This window comes from Rutilus rutilus (assembly GCF_951802725.1).
Source record: "Rutilus rutilus genome assembly, chromosome: 20".
Classification (NCBI taxonomy): Eukaryota; Metazoa; Chordata; class Actinopteri; order Cypriniformes; family Leuciscidae; genus Rutilus; species Rutilus rutilus.
Genome location: NC_140225.1, coordinates 8,352,568 through 8,377,644, shown reverse-complemented (window position 1 = coordinate 8,377,644; position 25,077 = coordinate 8,352,568). Strand labels below are relative to the sequence as shown.

The 25,077-nt window shown below is 36.7% G+C and overlaps 3 protein-coding genes across 3 annotated transcripts; all 3 read right to left on the bottom strand.

The window, feature by feature from the left end:
- Positions 1–656: 656 nt before the first annotated feature.
- neff2 (neuronal intermediate filament family member 2) lies at positions 657–4,233 on the bottom strand. Its single transcript, XM_084391011.1, has 3 exons — positions 3,029–4,233; positions 2,081–2,205; positions 657–1,905 (listed from the first exon to the last, which is right to left on the bottom strand). Exons 1-3 carry the CDS (start codon positions 4,007–4,009, stop codon positions 1,845–1,847), a joined length of 1,167 nt encoding a protein of 388 aa, XP_084247137.1. The 5' UTR covers positions 4,010–4,233; the 3' UTR covers positions 657–1,844.
- A 243-nt stretch (positions 4,234–4,476) lies between these two features.
- LOC311279468 (uncharacterized protein) lies at positions 4,477–13,932 on the bottom strand. The gene is made up of 17 exons (XM_084390998.1): positions 13,639–13,932; positions 13,178–13,522; positions 12,742–13,101; positions 11,434–11,535; positions 11,056–11,151; positions 10,849–10,950; positions 10,425–10,510; positions 6,871–7,033; positions 6,663–6,746; positions 6,426–6,563; positions 6,035–6,133; positions 5,728–5,811; positions 5,497–5,589; positions 5,328–5,426; positions 5,217–5,235; positions 4,995–5,049; positions 4,477–4,715 (listed from the first exon to the last, which is right to left on the bottom strand). The coding sequence occupies exons 1-17, from the start codon at positions 13,802–13,804 to the stop codon at positions 4,605–4,607; spliced, it is 2,202 nt and encodes a 733-aa protein (XP_084247124.1). The 5' UTR covers positions 13,805–13,932; the 3' UTR covers positions 4,477–4,604.
- Positions 13,933–16,139: 2,207 nt separating this feature from the next.
- On the bottom strand, positions 16,140–24,705 carry LOC311279472 (uncharacterized protein). The gene is made up of 18 exons (XM_084391002.1): positions 24,485–24,705; positions 24,089–24,132; positions 23,888–23,966; positions 23,155–23,339; positions 22,991–23,074; positions 22,824–22,892; positions 22,480–22,668; positions 22,237–22,392; positions 20,773–20,854; positions 20,610–20,700; positions 20,345–20,486; positions 20,127–20,231; positions 19,886–19,976; positions 17,986–18,136; positions 17,825–17,899; positions 17,642–17,744; positions 17,346–17,452; positions 16,140–16,965 (listed from the first exon to the last, which is right to left on the bottom strand). Exons 1-18 carry the CDS (start codon positions 24,510–24,512, stop codon positions 16,842–16,844), a joined length of 1,905 nt encoding a protein of 634 aa, XP_084247128.1. The 5' UTR covers positions 24,513–24,705; the 3' UTR covers positions 16,140–16,841.
- Positions 24,706–25,077: the final 372 nt, after the last annotated feature.

Genomic DNA, 25,077 nt, shown 5'->3' with positions numbered 1-25,077 from the left:
CGTGAGGTAATTAACGATTCTGTATCGATTCTATTTCATCTTTATGATTTTCTGTTCCTTAACGGTCTATTAAATGTTCTAGCCTACCTCTGAGGAAGAAAAAAAGCGTCTAAAAGCGGTTGGAGGCGGCATAAATTACGGTAAGTTCAGGTAATCAAGTGGTCTTAACTGTCGGAGAAAAATACTAACTTAAAGTGCATTTTGTAACATATTTCGATCATTCGTTTTTGATTAAACACCACTGACAAAAACGCATAATCTTTAAACAATGTGTTATGAACAGCCACTAATACTGAGAGACTGATTTATATGGAAGGTATGGTTTTTTTGGTCATAATTATGACCTCTTAATATGTCATAATTTTGACTCATGTCACAAAGAATTTTTTTATTATATGGTGGTATGTGTTCGTGATTTTTTTTTTAATATATATATATAAAATATAATAGGCTGATTGATCTGGCTGATTTATAATGGTTTTGTTCACTAAAAATAGCTGGCTCAAAAGAGCCACTTGCATGTTCTTGATTGAACTAAAAGAAGCCAGTTCAAGTCGTTCAGCATTAATTGAAAACCTGATTATCCATCATATCCAGGTTTTAATGAGCAAGTTTCTGACCGTCTTGCACACAGGCTCACACTCAAACACACAGCAGAAGAGGTACTGTTGCTTTATTCAGCACATTAGGTACAAACATACAGCACCATTCAGTTCAGAGACTGTCATGATAAACAGACTCGGTTTCTTGTTCTTTTTCAAATTACTGATAATTGACTAACATTATAACTAAGATGACACAACAAAAGCAGATGAGAGCCAGTTGTATTTTAACCACAAGTCTAAAAACTCCAGTTCTAGAGCTTTTATTATTTCTACTCTTGATTTTTCAGTCATGCTTTTATCATGTCGAAAATTGTAAATGCTAAAGCAAAATAATCAAATATCCTCAACAAAACAAAAATATGAGAAGCAGAACACAGACAGATAGCAAACTAAATGTTATGCTACTACAACGTTTACAAAAAAATAGTACATTCTAACCTAACTAACATAGCTAAAACATAACTGTTGCACTTAATACATATAATCTAAAGAGCCAGGGATGGTGGACAGTGTCCTGATGGCTGATTCTTGGTCTAATGTCAAATTAACAATTTGGCTTTAGTCTATTCCTAGCATCCAAAGCAAGCTGAGATCAAACAGCGATTCACCTCAACAAACAATTGGTTAAAAGTTTGCATATAGGGGATCATTGGTGAATCAGATGCTCAATGGGTGCTGGGAATCAAACAAAGAAGTTACAATTTAGTGAAATTTTCAATGGATTTATTTGCAGAACCGTATAGTATATATTGTTCTTGGACTGGAACCATATGGTCCTCCACGAGAATCGGCCAACATGACACTGAGCTCTGGCTGAGTGAGTGCTGCCCCTAGTGATGTCTCCAAGGTGGTCATTTTTCCATTTCAAGTGTAAAGAAGAAGGGGGACCTCCTTATGTGTACCTCTTGTGTGACACAAGGGCTCGTCTGACTTGAAAGCAATGATATGCTGAGGCTTAGTTTCATGGTTGGATGGTGTAATTTGGGTGTAAGTAACTTATAAAGAACTAGGATCGGAGGTTAAAACAATGGTCATGGATGTGATTTTGACAAAGAGGGTCATAAATGGTTTAGTAGTTTTTGGAGAGAAATAGTAGGTTTATTCACCTATCAATATTTGAATCTAGGGGATGATGTTGTAGGTTAGTATTTTAGGATCTTAAAGTGGGTCTCTCCCTCAGCGGTATTCAAAATATGAATATGATGAATGTGAGTTATTAGGATTTTGTGTTTTAGGGAGTTAGGCAAGGCCTGGGAAGGTGGAATATGTCAATCGAATTTCTTCTCCCTCCAGGAGTTTCCTGTTAAGGCAAAAATGAAGGTCAGTTCAAAACAAACTACAAATCAATACCCATTTGTGATCTGCCATCCAAGTTACTTAATTCAAGGTAGTACTCCCATATTTGTGATTCTATTTTCAATTAACTGTGACTCTGATTAAAGAAACTACAGGTGTCCTTCTGTCAAGAATATTACCTGTAAGCTGCAATTTCAACATCCAAAGCCATCTTCACATTAAGCAGATCTTGATACTCCCGCAAATAGCGTGACATTTCCTCTTTTGCATCAGCAATGTCGCTCTCTAGGTCACTTATCCTCCCCTAGAAGTTATTCAGAGAAAATTTCAAAGCATCAATTCATGCCTAAAGGATTAACTGACAGAAACATTCCCTCATACTGGATTTGTGCCAGAGATACAGAGTAGTAGCATCATAGATCTAACAGATTTTGCTCAGCAATACCTTTTTCCTCTAGAGTCAGTCTCATTTGTTCTACTCAGTTTGTCAGTCATGACTCAGCACTGATGGAATGAGTCAGCATCAGTAACATTTCTGCAACTATCGTTTGGACATTACAATGACAAAAGCACAGCAGAAATAGTATTCCATCAATGTTGAATCTGTAGAATAGTAAAGGTCAGCACACTGACTTATGTAAAGACTTAAATGATGAAACAGACTTGACACAGAGACTCAGGAATATGTTTTCTCGTGAAGAAGCACAAAGACTCTAGACAGAGAAAATGTGCAAAAATTGTTTGGGTTCTTTTATGGGTTCAACAGCTTATCACTGGGGCGGTACCCTTAAAGGGATAACTTTAAACCTTTTTGTCTGTAGTAGTGCCTTAAAGGTACATATTAATATGTATCTTTTATAGGTAGATACGGTACAAAGTTGTCCTTTTAAGTGTACGGCCTTAGTGACAAGCTGTTGTACCCCTAAAGGTCAATTTTTTGCACATTTTGTGTATTATACCCCTAAATACAAATAAAGATTGTTTCATTTATTTTATGTTTGTATTAATCTTCTCTTTATCTATAATGTTTCTGCAGTCAATATCAGAATGACTCTTGATAGTGCCTCTACAGAGGCATTTATTTGGTTATATTGCAATTATGATAAACTACTGCCAGTGATTTATACCTGGTATTTGGTGACCTCAGTGTTCTGCGTCTCCTCTTGTTCCGCTAGTTGTTCATTCAGTGAATCGATGACGTTCCTCAGTGCTTCGACCTCAGCTGAATGGGACTGCAGCAGCCGCCGGTACTCATTGGTCTCCTCGCGTACCAAGCGCACGGCCTCCTCCTGCTTATCTGTGAGCTCCACTACGCTCGCCACCTTCCCCTGGAACCAAGCCTCTGCGGTTTGCATGTTGCGTCCAGCCAAGGTCTCATACTGCGCTCGGATCTCTCTCAGAGCGGCCGACAGGTCCGGTCTGCTTGTGTCCAGCTCCACGCTGAGGCTGGCGACCTGTAGCTGGACCCTCAGCCCCTCCTGCTCCTCAGCGAACACTTGCTTCAGGAAGTCCATCTCCTTTGTCAGGGAGACAACGCTGGCCTCCGCATCACAGCTGCACAGAGCGGCTTGGCCTGCCTCCTCTCGAAACCTCTGCAGGTCCACCTCGGCCCGGCTACGCAGCCGTGCCTCTTCCTCCCAGCGCGCGTGCAGCTGTGCGTGCGCCTCCCGCAATGCCTCCCTCTGTGCCTCCATACGCGCTTTAGCCTGGGCCTCCTGGTGCAGCTGCTCCCTGAGGCCCCGTACTTCCTGCAGGTAGAGCTGCTGCAAGCGGGACGGCTGACTCTGCTTGCGCCGCAGGGCCTCCAGCTGCAGGAGCAGAGCCCGGTTTTGCTGCTCGAGGTGTCGAACCTTGTCAATGTAGGACGCAAAGCGGTTGTTTAGACCCACCAGCTGCTCTCGTTCTTGGGCCCGCAGATCTAACAGCTCGGCGTTCCCTACGGCCACCTGACTCAGGTCGCTCTGCTCCCAGCGCTGCAGAGGCTCCAAACGCATCGGCCACCTGGAGGAAGACAAGGGCCCCCGGGAGAGCCGATAGGTGGTGGTCCTGGAGTAGGAATGTTCCCTTCTCCGGGAGAGGGAGGAGGAGATGAATGGGTCAAAGCTCATGATGCAGGATTTTTTTGTTTTTTGGTTTGGTTTTCAAATGATGTTAATGTTTTGTTGGTTGAAGAAGTTTTTCTTTTTAAGTCCCCCTTGTTCTGCACACCATTAGTGGAGATGAACCGGCACTGCACCAGTTCAGAAATGCTGCAGAGCAGTCTGCTTTATACAGGACACACATACACACTCTCTCCGCACACACACACACACACATAGATCCTCAGCCAATCAACAGCTCAGCAGTGTCATGATGCTGCCGATTGGTTTTGTGTTTCTTTTTTAGCTGGAGTAGCATATCAGGAGGAAGGGCTGATTTATATATTAAAGGGTCACTCTGCATGTTTTCAGTTTGAAATGTTATTCAAATGGCTATATGAGTCTGTGTATGATAGATATTTTAAAATATGGGAATAAACAATAATGTTAAGGTAAGTTTTTCATATACAATTATTTATACAATTCATTACTCAAAGAATCAGCAAAACAACATTTAATTGTACAATAATGCTTGATTTTTCTATTGAAATATATAGAATTAAATAAAGTTTGCACAGAAAGGTTAACATTATAGCTCATCATACATTGTGTTATTGCTGAGATTTTAAACCTCTAGTTCTCGCTCTCCCAGGAATGGTGCAGCCTCTGGCTGACATCTTTGAGTTTCAGAAAGGTGAATCTCTGAGAAATTATCTGATGCACCAATGTCTCCTTCCTGTGATGAACACACAGTTATTTCAGGATTTATAGGATAAATGTTAAGAGCATTTAAAGTTTAGTTCTCCATTGAGGAGTTTTTCCACTAGATTCTGGCATCAGAGCCAAGATATTAGGGTAACCCATATTACTGCAATGCAATAACATGCTTTTAAAAAACGTTTAACATTATTTTAGTCCCTTAATTTTGTTACAGAACAACTAAGTAGTAAACCAAACAACATAAACCTGTGACTTTACTCTTTGCTATCAAATATTCAGCCTCTAAAACAGTTACCTGTAGTGTGCATTGTGCCGCAAAGTCCGCCAGCGCATTCAGCTCCTTCTGTACACTGAAAGACAATCAATTAACACTTGGTAAAGCAATTAAACAATGCAAAATAATGGTCTACTTATAAACTTTAGCTGTGAAAATGTTCCATTACTGGGTCATCATATACTGCTGGCTTCAAATCCCACAGGTAAAAAAAAAAAGAAAAAAGGAAACATTTAAACTTACTTTCTCCCTGCAACTGCCCCTGTAAATCAAGAGTAAAGACAATGACAGTGAGCTGTGTCATTAACATTAACAGCTCTTATACATGATTTCAAATATACCAATGAAACTTACAGTATGCATGGATCTGTAAAACCAGCCACACACCAGACATTATGCTTTCAAACGGCAGCACTATTACACGCAGATCATCCACTGTTCTCTCTCCCTTGTCTAAACAGAAGAATTTAGTGCTCTCTCCAACAGAACCTTACAAAAATATCATTTTGGTGTTGACACATACACACTTGCTGTATTAATTCTGTGGCAAGAGAAACAGAGTTGACCACTGGCAGACCTGCCACCCCATACATGAACAAAGAAGTGTAAATGACATCTGCAAAAAAGGAAATGTAAGAATTACTGCAGAATAAGGATGCATTTTTAAGCCCTATTGATTCATTGAAATTGTTTACGAATGCTTTTGCCACAAAGTAACCAAAAATCTGTATGTTTTCTTATCCTCATTTGTTACCAGGAACTTTTCTGGGGAATCGTGAGGGTGCAATCGCAGTCAAGACGTGGAGCAGAACTGTGACAAAGATCCATCCAAAACGCTCTATGATCAATAACACATTATAATAGTCAGGTTACAATTGCTGGAAAGCCATGCTATTCCATAAAACCGAACAAAAAAATGTAAGAAAATGTTTGAATGACAAATTTGGATGATATATTAGCATAAACCACACAAACCATTTAAGTAACAATGCAAGCAATTGGTTTCGTTTTTTCAAAATGAATAGGGCAACTGATTTTGCTGACATCTGAAACCAACTTACCGTTAGTAAGTTGATACTCCAGAATCTTGTTAAGATAATATAAAATAAATGCACTATGCCCGATGAGCGTGACAACCATAACGGTGACCCAAACTAAATCTAGGATAGCGAGAGACAGAAAGATCATCATTAATTCAGCCAGCATGTTACTTTAACAAATATAATTTAACATTTTTGGGGCCTTTGAATATTGTTGTGGATAACGGGGGGCCTTGAATTCAAAAAGGTTCGGAATCATGTCCTAAAGCATTTATTTCCTGACCACCATTCTGATTTAACAACGAAATGGTTTAATATTCAATTTAAGTGGCCTCACCAGTCAGAGGGAACATGACAAATAAACATTTTGATTTTGTGACATGTAAAATGAAACATTTGTTTGTGTACTTACAGCATCTCCATATAAGTGCATAAAGTTGATTTGTGTCAAGTTTAGAACAAAGGTACTGTCGAATTGCTGGAATTGGAAGAACTATGAATGAAATGGCAGCAGATATTCCCCCAAAAGCATATGTCATTGTAATCATGGCTGAAAATAAAAAGAGACACATTTTAATGACTGTCAGTAAATAAATATCTAAAACAAGAGACAGATCCTGGATAACTTATAAATACAACATCTACTTACATTCATCAACGCTTGGTGATCTATAGAATAGGAGACGCATTTGAAAAAAGTTGCTTAACTGCATGAGAACATGTCCTAACGATTCTACATGACAAAAATCACACATATGACCATTACATCTCATTACAACATTACAAAATCTGGCCTTCATCTAATTGTAGATGATTTCTAAAGCATAAAAAATACAACAGAATACATTTTTACATACTTGTTACAAATTGAAGGGAAAAATGAATATCAAAAAAACGTATAAAGAAAACGTTGCTTAAAGCTAGAAGAGATGCTGGCAGGGATGACAGCAGAATAACCCCAACACTGACAACCACAGCTTCACTCCACTGAGATGCATTCCAAAGATCATGAAGAACAGCCATGCGCGTAATTTGCACGGGGGTTACGGGGGTCATGACCCCCTCAAAAATCAGATCCAGCTAATATAACCCCCCCAATATCATCACATCATTCAGATTAAAATAAATATGTAATATTCCGAATGAATACTTTTGTTCGTTTTCTTTATTAATTTCAAATGCCAGCAAGAAAGATAGTATCATATTTTAAATAATCTGTAATGTTCCCCCCGCCCACCGCACCGACTACTTGGTATTACCCAACCCGCTTTCTCTACCAAGTTTGTTAACTATTTCGCGCAGTCGCTGGGATGAATGGTTGGAGAAAGCTGACGGTACATTCTAACGGATGGAAAGATGAAAAGGACACTGAAAGGCAGCCAGACAACGATTTTTCATTGTTGGTCGACACCAGCCAAAAAGAGGAAAAATCCTGACCAAACGGAGGTACCCCTACTGCTAAGTTAGCTGTTAAGTTAGCTCAGCGTTTCTCAAAGTGTGGGGCGCGGGCGCGGGCGCGGCCCACTGGTGGGGAATAGAGCCATGACAAGTGGGGCGCGACAAACAGGTTTTGTGCCCATTTTTTTTTATTCCTTTATTTATTGACCATACACTCAAAACAAAACAAAGACACGTTTAAATGTAAGCCTTACTTAACCTTTACACACGTAAGTTTAAAAGTTTTTCAAGGCGACCGTTATTCGTTATCCGTAGTATCACTTTATGGTTCCCATGGAGACGCGTCAGTCATTCATTGCTTGTCACACCTAATGGTCACACCGCAGCCACAATAGCGCTGAATGACTGATGATCTGCTTTTATTTCCTTTTTTATTCAAAATTTCACAAATTTGTTAGCTATAGCAGGATATATCTGATATTCCGATTGTGCAAGAGGATGTGTTTTGTTGTTCAAACACCTTTATAACGATCGCGTTAGTTGAGCTGTATGCGCCACGTATCTTATTAAAATACCTAAAAAAATACGTACATTATTAGGAATTTGAGATTTTTTTTTTTCGTTCTTTTTTTTTTTTTTTTTCATGAGTTTGCAAAGTGACAAAATGAATCGAAGCACAACTAACGGTAGTCCATACTTGTATTTTCTCAGTTTCTGAATTTGATGTTATCAGAGGCTAAATGCAAACACATTTTTTTAATCTACTTTTGAGTCTTATTTCATGCAAAGTGATAATATAATTGCACTTTCATTTTCTCTATTTTAAAGTTTTTAATGATGTTATTTGATGTTAAGTTTTTAAAATGTGATGTTAATAAAAAACATTTTAACAGTTAAACTTAAAGCCTAGTTTATTAACATTTTGTTGGGGTGATTGGGGACAGGTGGGGCTCGGAACCCTTTCCTACCTCCGAAGTGGGGAATGGCAGAAAAAGTTTGAGAAACACTGAGTTAGCTGATGATTTGTTTTGTTGACTGGAGTTGGCTGGCTAGATGTTCGTAAATTAGCATGTTACTTTTACACAAGAAAATTATTCAATAAACAAATATGCCGCGAGTTTAACCCCCCCAATGGTAGACCCAAAGTTACGCCCTTGAGAACAGCTATAAAAGAAAGTTGATATAAGAATTACATATATCCATAATACAGGCCCAGGTTAATGTCAGAATTTCAAAACCAAACCAAACTTCAAAATTGAAGTGCCCCAGCAGTCAATAATTGAATCCCTTAAAACTCATCTTTGATTATCAAAATGACATTAAAGTATAATTGTTTTTTTTCCTTTGGAAATAAATTCTTTGTTGAAAATAGCTTGAATGTAACTATTCCATAAATATGCAAATTAGACCCCACCTCCACTCAATCACACCATCTGATCCACTCGGTCAACTGTAGTAAACGCAATGGTTTAATTCAGCCATATATGTTTGAACCAGAAACTGATTCAGAAGAAGAAAGAGCGAATTACACTTGATCATCTACAAGTTGATGTATCCGAATGGTAATTTATGAATTTTATGAATCGTTCTCTAGTCTCTACAACATCGGACACATAACGGTAATTGATATGATTAGCCTTTGGCTTGACTATATTTATCAAACAGCTAATAATGTAATTTTAATTATATTGTGCTTTTCTCAAACCCAAAGCACTACAACACAGAGTAATTATAATAAAAACAGTAATACAATTAAAAAAACAAGATTACAAAGAATACAAGCAAGCAAAAGAAAAAGACACTCAAAGACAATAAGTAGAATATGAGTCTAAAGAGATTTCTTAAAACAGTCCAGTGTTGCTCGACTCCCCCATAGACTTTAATTAAAATGAGGGCTGCTGAATAGTACAACCAGAAGAGTATTGGATGAATGGCCTTATATGTCAAAATCAGAGTTTCAAAATATATACGTGTCTGTATGGGAAGCCAGTGTAATTGATAAAAGTACAGGGGAAATATGCTGGCAAACAGTTGTATGAGTTAGTACAGTTGAATTCTGAATATTTAGCAGATTTTTTATTAGGAAGACCAGAGTAAAGTGCTTTGCAATAATAAAGCCTAGACATAATAAAAGACATGAACAAGCCTTTCTGCATCGGGCAAGGAGAGAGAAGTTCTATGTCAGTCTGCCAATATTTCTAAGGTGGACAAAAGCAGTTTTTCGAGACCATTTTAATATGGGCATCGAATGTCAACTATTTTTCCCAAACACTTGGAAACTATCAGTGACATAGGATTTAAACCAATCAAACACAACACCAGAGATGCCTAACCACCTTTCAGAGAGGATGGAATGGCATACAGTGTCAAAAGCAGCACTAATGTCTAACAAAACTATAATGCTGCAAGCACAGGTGTCAGCATAAGTTAGACGGTCATTCATGGCCCAGACAAGAGCGGTCTCAGTGCTGTGTCCTGATCTAAATCCAGAATGAAATGGTTCTAATAGATTATTTATGGACCAACAACAACCCATTTAAGGACCTTAGCCAGAAAAGGTAGATATAGGCCTATAGTTAGATAAGCCTTCAGCATCACATCCGACTTTTTAGGAACTGGTGTGATAGCCGCTGTCTTAAGGGCCAATGGAACCTTCCCAGTCATTAGAGAATTATTGATAATTGCAGTAATAGAAGGGCATACAGATATTAAGAACCTCGGTAGACAAGGGGTCAAGAGAACATGTAGATGAACTCATAGACAATTTTGAAATGTCGTCAATACTCAGTAACAAAGTTGTAAAAGAAAAAATGGAAGGTGGATTTTTAAGATAAGTCCCAGAAGCCAGCCAGGTAGAGCCAGATTTAATGGAGCTATACATCTTTTGGTCATATTTGTGACGGGCAGTATCAAACTGCAAAACTTGATTTTCACCACAGGAGGTCTTTAGATATTTGAACATAGTAAATTAATAAATTCTTTACATTAAGACTTTGAAACTGGCCACCTTACCTGAGCAAAATGCAGTGGAAATCAGAAGATATGCAACAGGAATACCTGTATATTCAATTATTCTGTGGATGAAACCTGGAAAATCAACTGAAAAAGCAAAAAACAAAACACACATACATTTTTTTTTAGATTTATAAAACTTTCCAAACATTTGAAATTTGTAAGAACCATAATTTAAATGTAAACCATTTCATAAAAATTAAATCATATTCATATAGTTATATTTACACATTTATATTAGCCGATTCCGTAAGTATAACAGCCTCTAATTACTGTAGAATTTTCTGGCAAACTAAGAATTCTTTTTCAGATCTCCAATTTGTGGGCCTATCACAGATCCCCAAAGCACTAAGTAAGATGCATTTATGTACAATGCGATTTGAAATGTATTACGTAATGTCTTTCATTAAAATGCACATACAAACCAGAAACTGTAGTATTCCAATTATAATAAGGGGCCACAAGAAACAATAAAATGATCCTTGTCAGATTAATTGTTGCACACATTGTTACCTCAACAACAGACCCTGAAAAAAGCAGTAACAAAACAAAGTCAGAGGAAAAAAAAGATAAGGGTAAATAAAACCTTTGCTGACAATGCATGCAGACTTAGAAAAGTTCATGTCACATACCTTCAATTACACCCCACAGAATAAATGCAATAGATAAGCAGATGTTGGGACAGACAACTTGCAAATAATTTATGTACATAGGCTTTGTCCCAGTATCTGCAGAAGAACATAAACGTCATGTACAATTATTTAGTGTTACTGTTTATTATTGTCTTTTTTAGAGTTGCTCTACAGCAGAATCGAGTTAGGTTTGCATTATTCAATCATTATCTTCCCGTTTATCACTGTAAGCTGCTTTGAAACAACTTGACTTGATGTTTACATATAAACAGCGATGCAGTGGACGAATAAAAGAACCACAGTTTAATATCTTATTAATTTACATTAGCAATACATTAATATAACACTTTAACGCATATTTCATATTGCTTGGCCTACCTTTTCTGCTTATATAGATTGCGACTGGAATACTTAATACAAAAGTCACAAGGAGGGAAATAAAGCAAAGCATCAGTGTAATGATATGCAGAGCAGACATTCCTAGAGAGACATAGATTTTACTGGCATTAGATTTAGTTCATGTTAAAAAGAACAATTCGACATAACATTTGACTAAAAAAAATATATATTTCACTATATAGAATTATATATATATATATATATATATATATATATATATATATATATAAAAATATATATATATATATATACTACTGTTAAATTGTTTGAGGCTGGTAATATTTATTTTTAAATGTTTTTGAAAGAAATCAGGTTCACACAAGGCAATTTAATACAGTAAAGGTTGCAAAAATACAGTAAAATTGAAAATTTATAAAAAAAAGAAGAGGTTTTCTATTTTCATATTTAGAATGTTATTTATTTCTGTGATGCAAAGCTGAATTTGCATCATTGCTCCAGTCTTCAGTGTCACATCATCCTTCAGAAATCATTCTAATATGCTGCTCAAGAAACATTTCTTATTATTATCAGTGTTGAACAGTTGTGCTGAGATTATTTTAGTATTATTTATGTACAATTAATTATTATTTTGAATTAGGTTTTCATTTTAGTTTAAATATTAATAGTAATCATTACATGCTTTTGACATTTCTCTTTTTCTTTTTTAAATATAACTTTTAGTACTTTAACTTAAGCAAGACCGTTCGCAAAGACCCGCCCCCTTTAGTTACTGTTGCTATGCCCGACAAGCCACGCCGCTCTCACGCAGTGAAAAATACATCGTGGAGCAGAGGACACTGACAACGCACTGATAGACCAGGTTACTTTTGATATGAAACAAAGTCTCACCTTTATAATAATTTTTTAAAGAAATAACTTAGCTGTAGAGCCTCAGTTAAAGCTGCTCGTGAACCGATCATCTCTCCTTCCAGTTAATTTATAGCATCAAATAAACATGAATGAACATAAGAAGGAATGTTGTTTTAACCGCGGAAAGACGTCAAACTTGTTTTTCAAGTTTAAATCCTCCAACGTTAATCTACTAACTTTCCTGACTGTTTTGTCGGACAAAAATGGCGGATGGCAGATTATGATTGGTCAGATCGCCTGTCAATCAAACTCCCTGCCAACTAAATATTTTTGTAGAAATAATTCTTTGAAATAGAAATATTTTAAATGTCTCTTGATCAATTTAATGCATACTTCCTGAACAAAAATTAATTTCTTTCAAAATCTTTCTTTTTTTTTTACTTTCGAATGGTACAGCATATTTCTCAGATGACTTACCCAACCGCCCTATTTCCACAGTAGCAGAGCTCACTGAATATTCTACTTGGACTTCACACATGTATTCTCCCTTGTCGGCAGTCTGGACATTTTTTAGTCTCATTGAGAAGTTGCCTTTGGAAATTTCTTCTCTGAAGAACTCTGCTCTGTCGCTGTAACGCTCGTTAAGCGTTCCTGGGAATATTGTCCCATTTTGGAAAAGCAAGACAGGGACGATGTCTGACTTTTTGTCCACCTTCATCCATGAGACCTCGTCAAAGTGTTGAGGAGGAACATGCGAGTCAACCATGCAATTTAGAACAACCTCCTCACCAACATGTGCAAACACAATTTGATCTTCTCCTGTCACAACTACACGCTCTGTCATAAATAAGACAAATAATCATTCTAAGAACGAAATAGGCATGTTTAAAGACTCTTAAAATTGGATACTTACCCACATGTTGAATTGTAACAGGGATTTCCCCAACATCCTGGTCAAAGTAAACTACACATTTGTAGATACCAGTGTCCTCGACTGTTATATTTTCCAACAGGATTGAAAAGTTTCCATTAAAGATCTGCTCAGGAAAAAAATGTGCTCTGCCCCTGTAAGACGGATACTGAGCCTCGGGTCTGTCCTCACCATTCTGAAACAAGTGCACTAATGCCTCTTCATCTGTCTTCTTCCACTCGACCTCCAGCTCCTCCACAGGTAATGGGGTTTCCACAGAGCAGGGCAGGATGATGGAACCCCCCAGTTGAGCAACCAGAGACTGAGCAGGTCCTTGAACCAAGAGCCCTTCAAAAACAAAACATGAAACAACAGCAATTCAGATGGGACTGTTAGTAAAGAACAGTGCACACGTCATAAACGCATAATGCAAGCAAGTATGGAACAAAGCATGTGATCCTTACCTTCAGTTGTAAGAAGAGCTGCTGCTGATATCAAGACTCTAAACATGTTTAAGGTGCACATATCTACAGAGCTGGGAAAATCTCTGAATTTAAACAGCCCTAGTAAGAACTGACTTACATTATCAAAAGTTCTTCCTACTTTCATTTTATTCAAGTTGTGCAACATGGCCTTTGACCGAGGATGCACACGATTGACTTCATACAACCATAACTCAGCAGCTGAATGTGCTTTTAATCTCAGTTGATGGCTCACTCTTGTTCTACTCTACATTCAAAAGCTTGGGGTTGGTGAGGTTTTGTAACGTTTTTGAAAGAAGTCCCTAGACTGCATTTATTTGATCTAAAATGCAGTTAAAACTGTAATATTGTAAAATTTTATTACAATTACTAATATTACAATTTAAATGTAGCTGTTTACTATTGAATATATTTTAAAAAGTCATTTATTCCCGAGAATTACTCCAGTCTTCAATGTCAAACGATCCTTCAGAAATCATTCTGGTTTGCTGTTTAAGAAAGCTGTTTATATCAATGTTGAAAACACTTCTTTTGCTTAATATTTTTGTGGAAACAGTGATGCGTGTATATGAAAAACTAAACTTCATAGTCCTGAGTTGATGTTTATCTTTGTGACAATATGTGCCTGTAATTAACTATACATCTTTTGTTTCCAATAGAAAACAAATGTCATCATTTCCACGTCAGTATGCACTAGTGAATTCACTAGGAGAGTGAACAGAAATGATCATTACCAACACTGAACTGTTGAATGACACAGTCAGTTATCTTTTTTAGAGCTGCTTTACAGTAGAATTGATGTTTGCATCATTGATCATTATATTCCTGTTTATCACTTTGTAAGGCTTGCCCAATCTGTCCAACGACAGTTTCCGATAAGCGGGTGAAGGTTTACTGCGTGTTACTGTCTTTTCATCGTGGCAAAGTAATTTATTCCAAATACACTTTTATCAGACTCCATTTTATCACGACCTCGGATTTAGGTTGGAATGCCAATTTGTTATTGGTCATTTATATAATAGTTTAGCAATACATTAGATTACTCTATACAACTCTTTACTCTTATTATAATCGTTCATTCGGGTGCCAAAGTCGCACAGGGTCACAAACTCGTAAGTCTGAGCAATAACCAGAGGTTATGGCTACAATGCCACCCACGCTTGCTATTGTTAAAAAGTACCCATGTAGCCCCCTACAGTCGCCTATATAACAGCTTAGTTAAAGCCCAAATAATAACCAGAGGTTATGGCTAGTACATTAAGATAATGCCGCTCCAATGCTTGCCATTACCTCAATAGTACTTTTATCTAGTAATGCGACTGCATAACAACTTAAAGTCAAGCAGTTAGTCCGGAATCTAGAATCCCAGCTGATGTGCCTCATGCTCTATCTAACCTGGGATCTAGTATGTACTTAACCCTGAACGCAGATTTGCGGAAACAATGGATACAACAAAATCTACTAAATTGAATTGAAGTCAGAATAAAATCAAATGTAACAATTTATTATTAGTCAGGTAAATGTATCATGCCAATCACATAATCAGTTCAAAGATAATAAACACAAAACATCAAATGCTCTGGAATAATGGAAAAGATGTATAAGCTACCTGACATAAGAAAAATACATGATGCTGAGTGTCTTGAGGATATTCAGCATCAAGGGCTGATCTGGCTACAAAATCACCCCAAGCCTCTCGTGGCATTTCTTTAAGTGCTCAGACTGGGACAGAAACTTCTTTCAAATGGAAACATTTGCTAACAATGGGAATTTGCAGTTTACACCTTTTGAGGGCTGGACACCCTCCTCTGTAAGCAAGATATCTCTAAACTCTTAAAAACTTTATTACCTTTTTATTTAGCTCTTTGGGAATGAGAGCTTTGTACCAGTCGCACTGACACATTTCAAATGACACCAAACATGTATAGTGTAAGTAGAATTGTTCACATTAAACCATATAGCTTTTTGGGTTGAATTTCAGGTGATCTCAGCATGAGAGAGAGACGAGATGGGGAAGGGAGAGAAATGTAAATTAATACAATACTGAGTTGATTGTCTGTGGTTCCGTCTTGGATGGGGATGCTAGTTTCTCAAGAGAAAGTTCAAAAGTTAAGAGATGTGGAGAGATTTCACTTGAATATCTATTTATACCAGTCAGTTTACACAGACTCAAACACTAATGAGGCTCCAGTATTTAAATCTTTTATTGTTTTGATGTTAGACTTATTTGGAGATCATATCAATCAGATTAAAGCTAAACATCAGTGTAAATACGTTCCCTTTTTATTATAAGAGTTTTGGAGGTCTAATGAACCCGAATATAAATTTTCATTTTAATGAACTGAAGTTGCAGCAGAAAGTCTGTATATCAGTAACAAGAGAACATTTGTTTGAAATGTGCAGTCACTAGAAATGGAAAAGGAGCCAGAATATTAGGTCACAGACATTACGGATTAAATTAAAGATCAACAATAAAAAGAAAATTCAAGATTTTCCCATTTTCAGGGCACCTTTTATTGTATTAGAGAGCCATTTTCCATTGCTTTACAGGTACAATTACAATTTATTGCAAACTTTTCCTCATCAAGATATATGATAAGATATTGTTTACGCCAAATCGTTTCTATATCAGACTTGGCACAGGGTTTTGAGAGATTTGATTTCAACTTGTGACACATTTAAACTTTTACAGAGGCAGGTTAATACTGCAGGTTAGAAGCCATAATAAAACCTCTCAGAGAGAAACAATACTTTTGGTTTGAAACCCTCAGACGGGTCTTAAGGCAAATACTTTTCCCAATAGTAAAAATAAAATAAAAAATTTGCAGTGACCATTCATTAAACTTTTGACAGCCTTAAAAATTATATAAAGCTTCATGCCACTATCTTGCAAAATATTAAAACCAATAACTGACTTAAAAGGGAATGTATTATTTTGTGGGAAAAAATTAAGTTAAAATCGCAGCCATCATACCTGTTTGTCCAAACTCACTCTCTTTAACTTGTATATAGACTGATAGTAAGACTTGAACTATTTTAAAACAAAAATTATGAAACATTCAGATGAATGACCAAACACGAAAGCCCCACGCTGTTTTATGCATGTGAAATATTTTACTGTATCTGTATCCAACTAATTACACTGATTTTGAGATGCTTAAATCCCTCTGTCAGTGTGCTGTGAATCAGGGGTGTGATTTGGCGTTGTGTCGCTCTATGCCCTTGTTTTCTGGAATATGCTTGTAAGTGCAGCGACCATTCTTTAAGCAGCCAGTTGTCCTCCAAAAATAACATTCATCAGGTTGTTTGCTGAGAAAAAAGAAGAAAAAAAAAGTAAAGTAAAGACAAGTTTCAAATTACCATGAAAACATTGCATATATACCATTTATACTATTGCTCAAATACTATCTATTTGAATCTCATTGTATTATACTGCAAAACAGCATGCAATAACATTCATTGTATGTGATTATATTTATTAAAATCATAAATGGATACTGCCTTATTGGGACATTACTTGTCCCTGTCCCTCCTGTACACCTAACCCTAACCACATTTAACCTTCTGATCAGTAAAAGTGTCTTTGAAGGCTCAGGAAGGAAGCCATGGTTGTATATGGCATTTCTAACCTCTAAACACAGTGATATTTAAGTTTTGTGCAACAATTCAAAATCAGGAAGTTTACTCACTCAATCTTCCCTGAGGACCCTGTAGATGCATCTCTGGACACTCCAAGACGCGTGTGAATCCTATCAGGATAGCGCACCACTAGAGTTGTCCCATCAATGGCATAACCCTGCAATACAAAAGAAACATACATAAACTAATGTTTCCCTCATTGAAAAGACAAAATGTATTCCATCCCCACTGCAAGATCTTCATTTGACCTCTAAAATCACTGGACAAGGGTTAAACATAAGCAGCTATATTATCACCAGCATGTTTAACATTCAACTGAACAAAATAACCGAGCAAACATACTTACATGAAAGTCTTGTATGGCTTTCTCACAGTCCTCCTTCTTGGTGTAGTTAACAAACGCACAGTGTCTCATTTGTAATACTCTGACACTATGGACTTGTCCAACACTGTTTCACAAAGATGAGCTCCATTACATCAATACTGAATTAGCATTTTACTAGTTTCAAAACCAATGAGGGTCACTTACATGCTGAATAGGGCATAAAGCTTAGCCTCTGTTACAGAGGGCACTAGATCTCCAACCCAGATAGGGAATAGCTCTCTGTTTAGGGATGAAAGACGCATCAGGATTCAGCTGATTTTAAGGTGAAAGGTTGTCTCATGAAAGCCTGTATGTGTGCATCTTACTGGGCATGATGACGAACTGGAGCAGCGACTGGCATACTGGGTCGAGGCTGATTCTGAGGAAGAGGTCTGAGAGGGAAGTTAGCTGGAGGTTTTGGGCGACGCTCTACAGACATAAACTCACTTTCTGTGGAAACTAGGACAGGGGCTAAACCTAAAAAGGATGAGAGTTATCAATGCAATCTCAATTAATGATTTTTTTTATTATCTTCATCTATATATATATATATATTCACACATGGAAATCAGTGTCTTTCAGAGTCAAATAAATAAATATATATATTTATTTTGGAGTGAAGGAAATGTATCAGGGGCAGAAATAAACAGGGGTTTGAGGCACCAAAATGAACATTAAATGCCCCCCAAATTCAAGATACAGGAGTAAAAAAAAAAAAAAAAAAAAACTCCTTCAGTAATAATAAATTAAAATTACATTAATCTCAAACCATTATGAAATTGTTGTGTAAATACATTTTTTAAGCAGAATTAAACAGTCTGTAAGTGTAAATAAACATATCAGAATCAACTTTGCAACTTTGCAATGTAAAGATGGCATTAGTTGAACGCATTTTATTAGTAACAGACTACAGTATTCTGATTGAGTGAATTTAATAAATGTAAAAACTGGATACAAAAATCAATTACATACTTATTAAAAGAATTATAAAAATGACAAATGCTCCAGGAAATCACTTATTTTACTTATTTATTAAGGGGTGGTATAATGCCCTTTTCACAATATGTAAAATAAGTCTTTGATGTCCCCAGAGTGTGTATGTGAAGTTTTAGCTCAAAATACCCCGCAGATATTTTTATAGACCCTTTTACAGCCCACGTGATCAAATAGTTGCGCGCGCATTTTGGCAACGGAAGTGCTGTTCCCCACTGGCTCTAACGTGTTAGCAACTCCGAAAGTTTATCAAACCGGTTTCCCAGCATCAAAATGTCTGGTAGTTGCGTTTACGGTTGCACTAGTCGATATTCCACCAAGGGCCTTAAGTTTTATAGGATTCCGACAGGATCACGGCCGTTTCAGAAGAACCGGCGGCGCCTGTGGCTGCAGGCGATTAAACGTATTGATTGGAGTGAGGACATAAAAAATGCTCGCGTCTGCAGCGACACGCTGCTGATTCTCACCATACTTCCGTTGCCAATATGCACGCGCGTACGTTGCTACGTCATCATTGTGTACAAACAGTAAAAGGGTCTATATGGCATGTTAAAGTTGTCCCTTTTTGAGGGTGTCTGTTCCTTTAAATGCAAATGAGCTGCTGCTCCCAGCACAGGGGGCGGAGCTACAACAGCTTGTGTCCTTTTACCTCACAGACATGCACTGAACATTTCAAAAACTTTTAGCCTTTTAAGTTCAAACCGGAGTCAGATGATGTCAACTGAGTCAATGATGGAGAGACTCAAGAAGAAGTGACAACATGTAGAGGCAACAGGACATTTCTATATGGTTAGATGATGAATTTATGTAGCTTATGTGTAGTTATCTTCTAGTCATTGATTAGCATATTCTGTCCTGATAATCTATAAATCGTATTCCGGGGGCGGGGTTTATGTAAATTCTAGCGTTGGTGATGTCACTAACCCGGGAGGATGTCGTGTAGTCCCTACCAGCCGTTTGTTGTAGTCCTTAACAAGGAATTTCTTTAAAAGCAAATATCTCCCTTTGCTTTGAACTTTGAGCGTTGTAAGTTTGCAGATGTCCTTTATGCTCAAACAGCAACATTACACACTAACTAAAGTTAGAAATGTGGAATCATAAATCAACCACCCCTTTAATATGAAAATTACTTAATACTTTACAATATTATTTACCCATGGGGCAAGTATATCCCCTGAATAGAAAAGTTATTTTCTGTATGCATCTCACTGATATGTAGATGCATTATCATACCTGATACCCCAGAGAGAGCTTCTAAGGCTTTTTCTACCGTTCCATAAAGAATAAGGGCATTTGAACTCTGCTCTTTGGTGAATCCCATTTCCTGTTGAAGAAGCAAGCATATATTGATATGCTCATTCAGGTGATTTATAACAAACGGGCAACTTAAAACCAATATTCAGCTGCTGACAACATTGAAGCAGTATCAACGCTAAAATAAAGTGTGGTCCATTATTTACTCCTATCCACTCACCATAAGCTGCATCATCTGCACCCTCATCATCTCCTCAGCTGCTTCCTTAATTGTACTGTCCAGTTTTAACACTTCATTATATGTAAGTCTGGCTTCATAATAACTCTGACAGAGGGGGAAACAAGAAGATTGTGTGAGAATAAAATAGCAGAGGGGAATTTGCAGGTCAGTCTGTACTCTAAATGATGGATGACAATGGCAAAAAGTTGTGGCAGTACCTTCAAACCAACCAGCGCTTTGCCTTTTCTGTAAAGCCCTTTAATCCATTTGGGGTTCATAGAAAGAGCAATATCAGCATCATTTAAAGCTTTCTCATACTCCAGCATCTGTTCATAGCAGTAAGAACGATTTCCAAACAACCTGCAAAGACAGACACACAAACACATTATAAATGTAACCTCTTCAAAGACATGCTCTGCTTGATTTATAACTAGTTTTTTCATAACTCAAGTTTTAGTTGAAACTGTTGACATGGACTCTTACTTATACTCTTTAGGGTTGTGTTTTATAGCATCTGTAAAATATTTCACAGCCATCTCCAGGTTTCCTGAGGCGGCATACTGGTTACCTATAACTATAGAAAAGATGTGGGAATTAGGAGGGCATTTCATGACTAAACCATTTTTTAAAGAAAAACCTGACACACCTGCCAGCTCCACGCTTCTTGTAATAAAATAATTTGCATTGACAGTCTCCTCTGACTTCTCCTCCTCTTTGTTGTTATCAATCTGCAGGAATAAAGAATTTAATGTTATGGAAATACTGTCAAGAATTGGCAGCTTCAGAAAGGCTGGCTCAAAAGGATCATGGTTATATAAAGATACTTTTGCAAGAATATGGTAAATAAGCCTCTTATGCTCACCAAGGCTGCATTTATTTGATAAAACAAAAAAACAAACAGTAAAAACAGTAATATTGTGAAATATTACAGTTTAAAATAACGCATCTACTTGTATTGCAAACTGTTATTTATATTCAACTTCAATTTCATAGTCATCGTGTGAAAATCTGTGATATTGCATCCTGTTCTGCAAGTGCTTATGTACACACTGTTAAACAGTAACTTTTGAGAAGAAAGTGGCACTTCTGTTTTCAGAGCTCCTCAGGGCTACTGAAATAGCCTTCTTTGAAAATTGCATCAGATTTTCTGTATGAATGTTATATTCATCTCTCTCTGGTTTCCATTCTGGAATATACATGTATTCTCATTGCCTTGTACAGGCATATCAATCAGTTTTTTCTTTTATTTGTTTTGATCTGATTACATGTATATTTAGAGAAATTATTAACCATCTCTGTCAGGATTTGATCTACTGCCATTTCAAAACATTCTTTAAACTACCCACTTTTTGTATTATGACAACTATTAACTTGTTATCCTAATCTCCTATTTCAGTAATGGTTGAAGGTCAGTTTTATAACAAAGTACACCAAGAACACTGCATCACGCCTATTCCCGTCTTTTTGTCATCTTCCCACCAATAAAAAATTAAAAATATATACAAAAAAATTAATTAACTCACAATCTTGTGAAAACAATTTGGCAGTTGATCAAAAAATACTGGACATAATGGATTACATATCTCAGTTCATTTAAAAATTGTTCAGTTTCAACTTAAGACTACTTTTATTTCCACTAAGACTGTAGCTATTACATATTCACCTGGTTGTCTCCAAAGCTCATTTGTATCGAGATCATTAAACATGATATGACACTGAATCACAGCAGTAAACCAGCTGATTTCTATTTTAGACACGCCCAATAGCTATATTTACATTCAAAGTTGTGATTTTAACTCAAGCACAAAATTGGAACGTCGCATTAAAACATCTGCGAATAAAGCAGTGTTTTCATCCCATGTGAGAAAGAGAACAAAACAGTCACTTGCTGGGAAATTGGTGCAAAATATCTGTAATAAAAAAGGAAGTTGCAGCAATCGGGGAAGCTACCGTGGCTCTTTTTTCCTACATCATAAATGACTTGCATCTCAGAGCGGATGAAACAAACGCAGGAGTTTCTTACTATCATACCAAGAACCTTCCCTCAACCTATTATATATATATATAAACTAAATTTTCCTACATGTCCTCTTATTTCATCCTTTCCAACCTGTTTTTGTGGCGTAGTGCTGGCTTTCTGCTCCGACCCATGCTGTTTTCTTGAGTTTGCTTGAGCAGGTTTCTTGTCAGGTTTGGGTTTTTGTTCTAGTTTGCGCTTGGCGATAGCAGCTGCGTTTGACACAAAGCAGCTATTCATGTCAAGCTCCTAAGACACACATAAAGCATTGTCACTGAAGAGCTCTTCATCTACAGTATAAACCATATTGTAAATGACAAGGGACATATTGCCCACCTCTGGTTCCATAGTTGGCTTTTCCTCGTCATCATCTTCATCGTCATTACTGCTATCACTGCTCTCCACAGGTTTTGAGGTGTGTTGAGGACCAGAAGTCACAGATGAACAATTTTTGTTTTTAATTTTATTTTCATTTTCATCTTTATCTGTATGTTTAGTCTTTTCTGGTCCAGGGTCAACTTGTACCTTAGTACAAAGAAAGAAACACCAAGATAAAATTAAGTCTTTGGACTTTCGGTGAGACAGACCTCGGTGGAGGCATGACGAGTGACCGTCATTTTAATTAATACTTAAACCATACAACATAGCAGTCACACACAATAACATTTGTTTTCTCTTACCGGTTTATTTTTTTCTTTATCTGCATTTTCCTTCTCTAATTTTTCCAGCCGACGTCTCTCTTTCTGTCTCTGTTATATTTCAGAAAAATTTAACTCAACAAAATATTCCTGCTTATGATAATCAGACAAAAATACTTCTTTTTTTTTTTCTTCATGTATGCCCTCACCATCTTTTTCTGTTTCTTCTTCTCTGCCTTTTTCTTAAGTTTTTCTTCTTCATCCACTAGCTCTTTTGCATTTCTTTCTGCTTCCTAAAAAGAAGTTAAATAATAATATGTTAAATGAAAAGTTAAATAAAACAACGAGTGAATCACAGGTGTTAGACACAAACCTCAGCTGTTATGTGTTTGGATGGTTTTGGCAGGCCTCTATCAAGGAAGTTGTGAGAAAAGCCACAGTATCTGTTGTTTGTACGGACATCATACTTATCGTTATCGTCGTCATAATCATAATAATCCTCATCTGATGAATCTTCATATCCTGTAAATTGAGCTGCAAACTGGTCCAGTTCTGGAACTTTAATACAAAAAAATTAAATAGCTTAAATGCCACACAAACCTAAAGTTCATTAAGTGGAAATGAGTAGAAAAACACTATATTTATGAAGATTATAATGTGACCCAGTTCATCTTTTACCTTAAAACTAAGAAAATTGACTTACAAGAACTTTAATGTTGGCATGAAATGGAAGTTAATATAAATAAGAGTGGTCAATAAGAGTAATTAAATAAGAGTGGTCAATTATGATTTCATGGTGACTTTAATACCATAGGGACATTTGTTTTTTGTATCCAAAGAAAAGACATCATGCACTCAGTCAGTTTTGAATATTTCAATGTGTTGCTGAACAAAGTTCAAGTTGAAAGCACATGATTTCTCTTTTTTTGCATTTAAAACTTTAAAGCACTAGAACTAACAATATATGGAGTAGTTTTAAAGTATTGCAATTGCAATAATATCCAAGTTTGAATATCAGACCAGCCCTACTATATATGTTTTAAATAAACGACCACGTATGACTATTAGCCTAGGTCATGTTTGTATAAAATAAAGACGTTTCTTACCAAATCCACAACCAAAACTTAGAGCATCTAAGAAGCTGCGGTTTGTCTGTCTACCGTTGATCAAATCGACCATAGCCTCCTAAAGAAGGGCAACACAGAAAAATATAAGTTACGGACTCAAACTCACCACCCCATATTAATTAGAATTTACATAACGCTGAATAATGTGATCAATTAATGCACAGAAACGTAATCACTCACGTGAGTCCGCATGAGGCGCTCATTATCACGCATCCGGAAGTATTCTGAAATAATCATTAGAAAAACATCTTTTAAAAGTTTGAACAGGACATACATTAACACAGATATACTAAAAGTGCATTGTGTGGCTCAATCCGCAGTATGTGATCAAAACATGGCTTCTCTTTCGTATAACTTACTGTTAAAGTTTGAGATATATAAAAACCGAAATATATACTAAAGATTAAGACAGTATAAATAAAAATGGAATTGGGCAAATCTTTCAGAGCCTCTGCACAATTTTCAGGCCTGTAATTGTTCAACGACACGTCCTCTCTATTGTGTTAGAGCTACATGTGTTTGCATGAGCTGGCGAAGTTTTAGTAGACGTCATGAAAAGAGCCGAGCAATACTTACCCGGTCCTATGGTGTTCTTTCTTGACATTTTAGCGAATATATTTATATATGTTAAGTAATTCTAAATTATAAAATATTTAAGTAACTTCTATATGGTGTTACATTCCTTCCAATCGTAATGTTTTCTCGAGATTCGTCTCCACCTTTGCACACACAAACAGTGCCCGTTTACACGCATGCGCACCTACTTTCTAGACGTACGCGCGCAACCATGATGCACCACGTGGTGCGGTTGGGAAGAGAGAAATAATTGTATACGTTCAGATAACAGCATTTATGCATACTGTGCAAATACTTGGTTTGTCAACTAAATATAATAGACTATATTTTAATGTAAAGACCTTTTCTATTTTATTTGTTTGTTATGAGGTTGCATATTTTAATTACACAATAAAATGCTAAATGAATCATTGAGCCATGTACCAGCCTCTCCACTGTAAAGAGAGAGATACTGTGTCTTTTTGGCTTGTGTTTTCTGTCAGTATTTGGAAACCTTTGAATTATATAGGTTTGTGGAGTGAGGTAATAATCATAAAATATATTTTAGAGGGTGGACTGTGGGCGTGCCATTGGGGAGAATCCAAGAATATAAT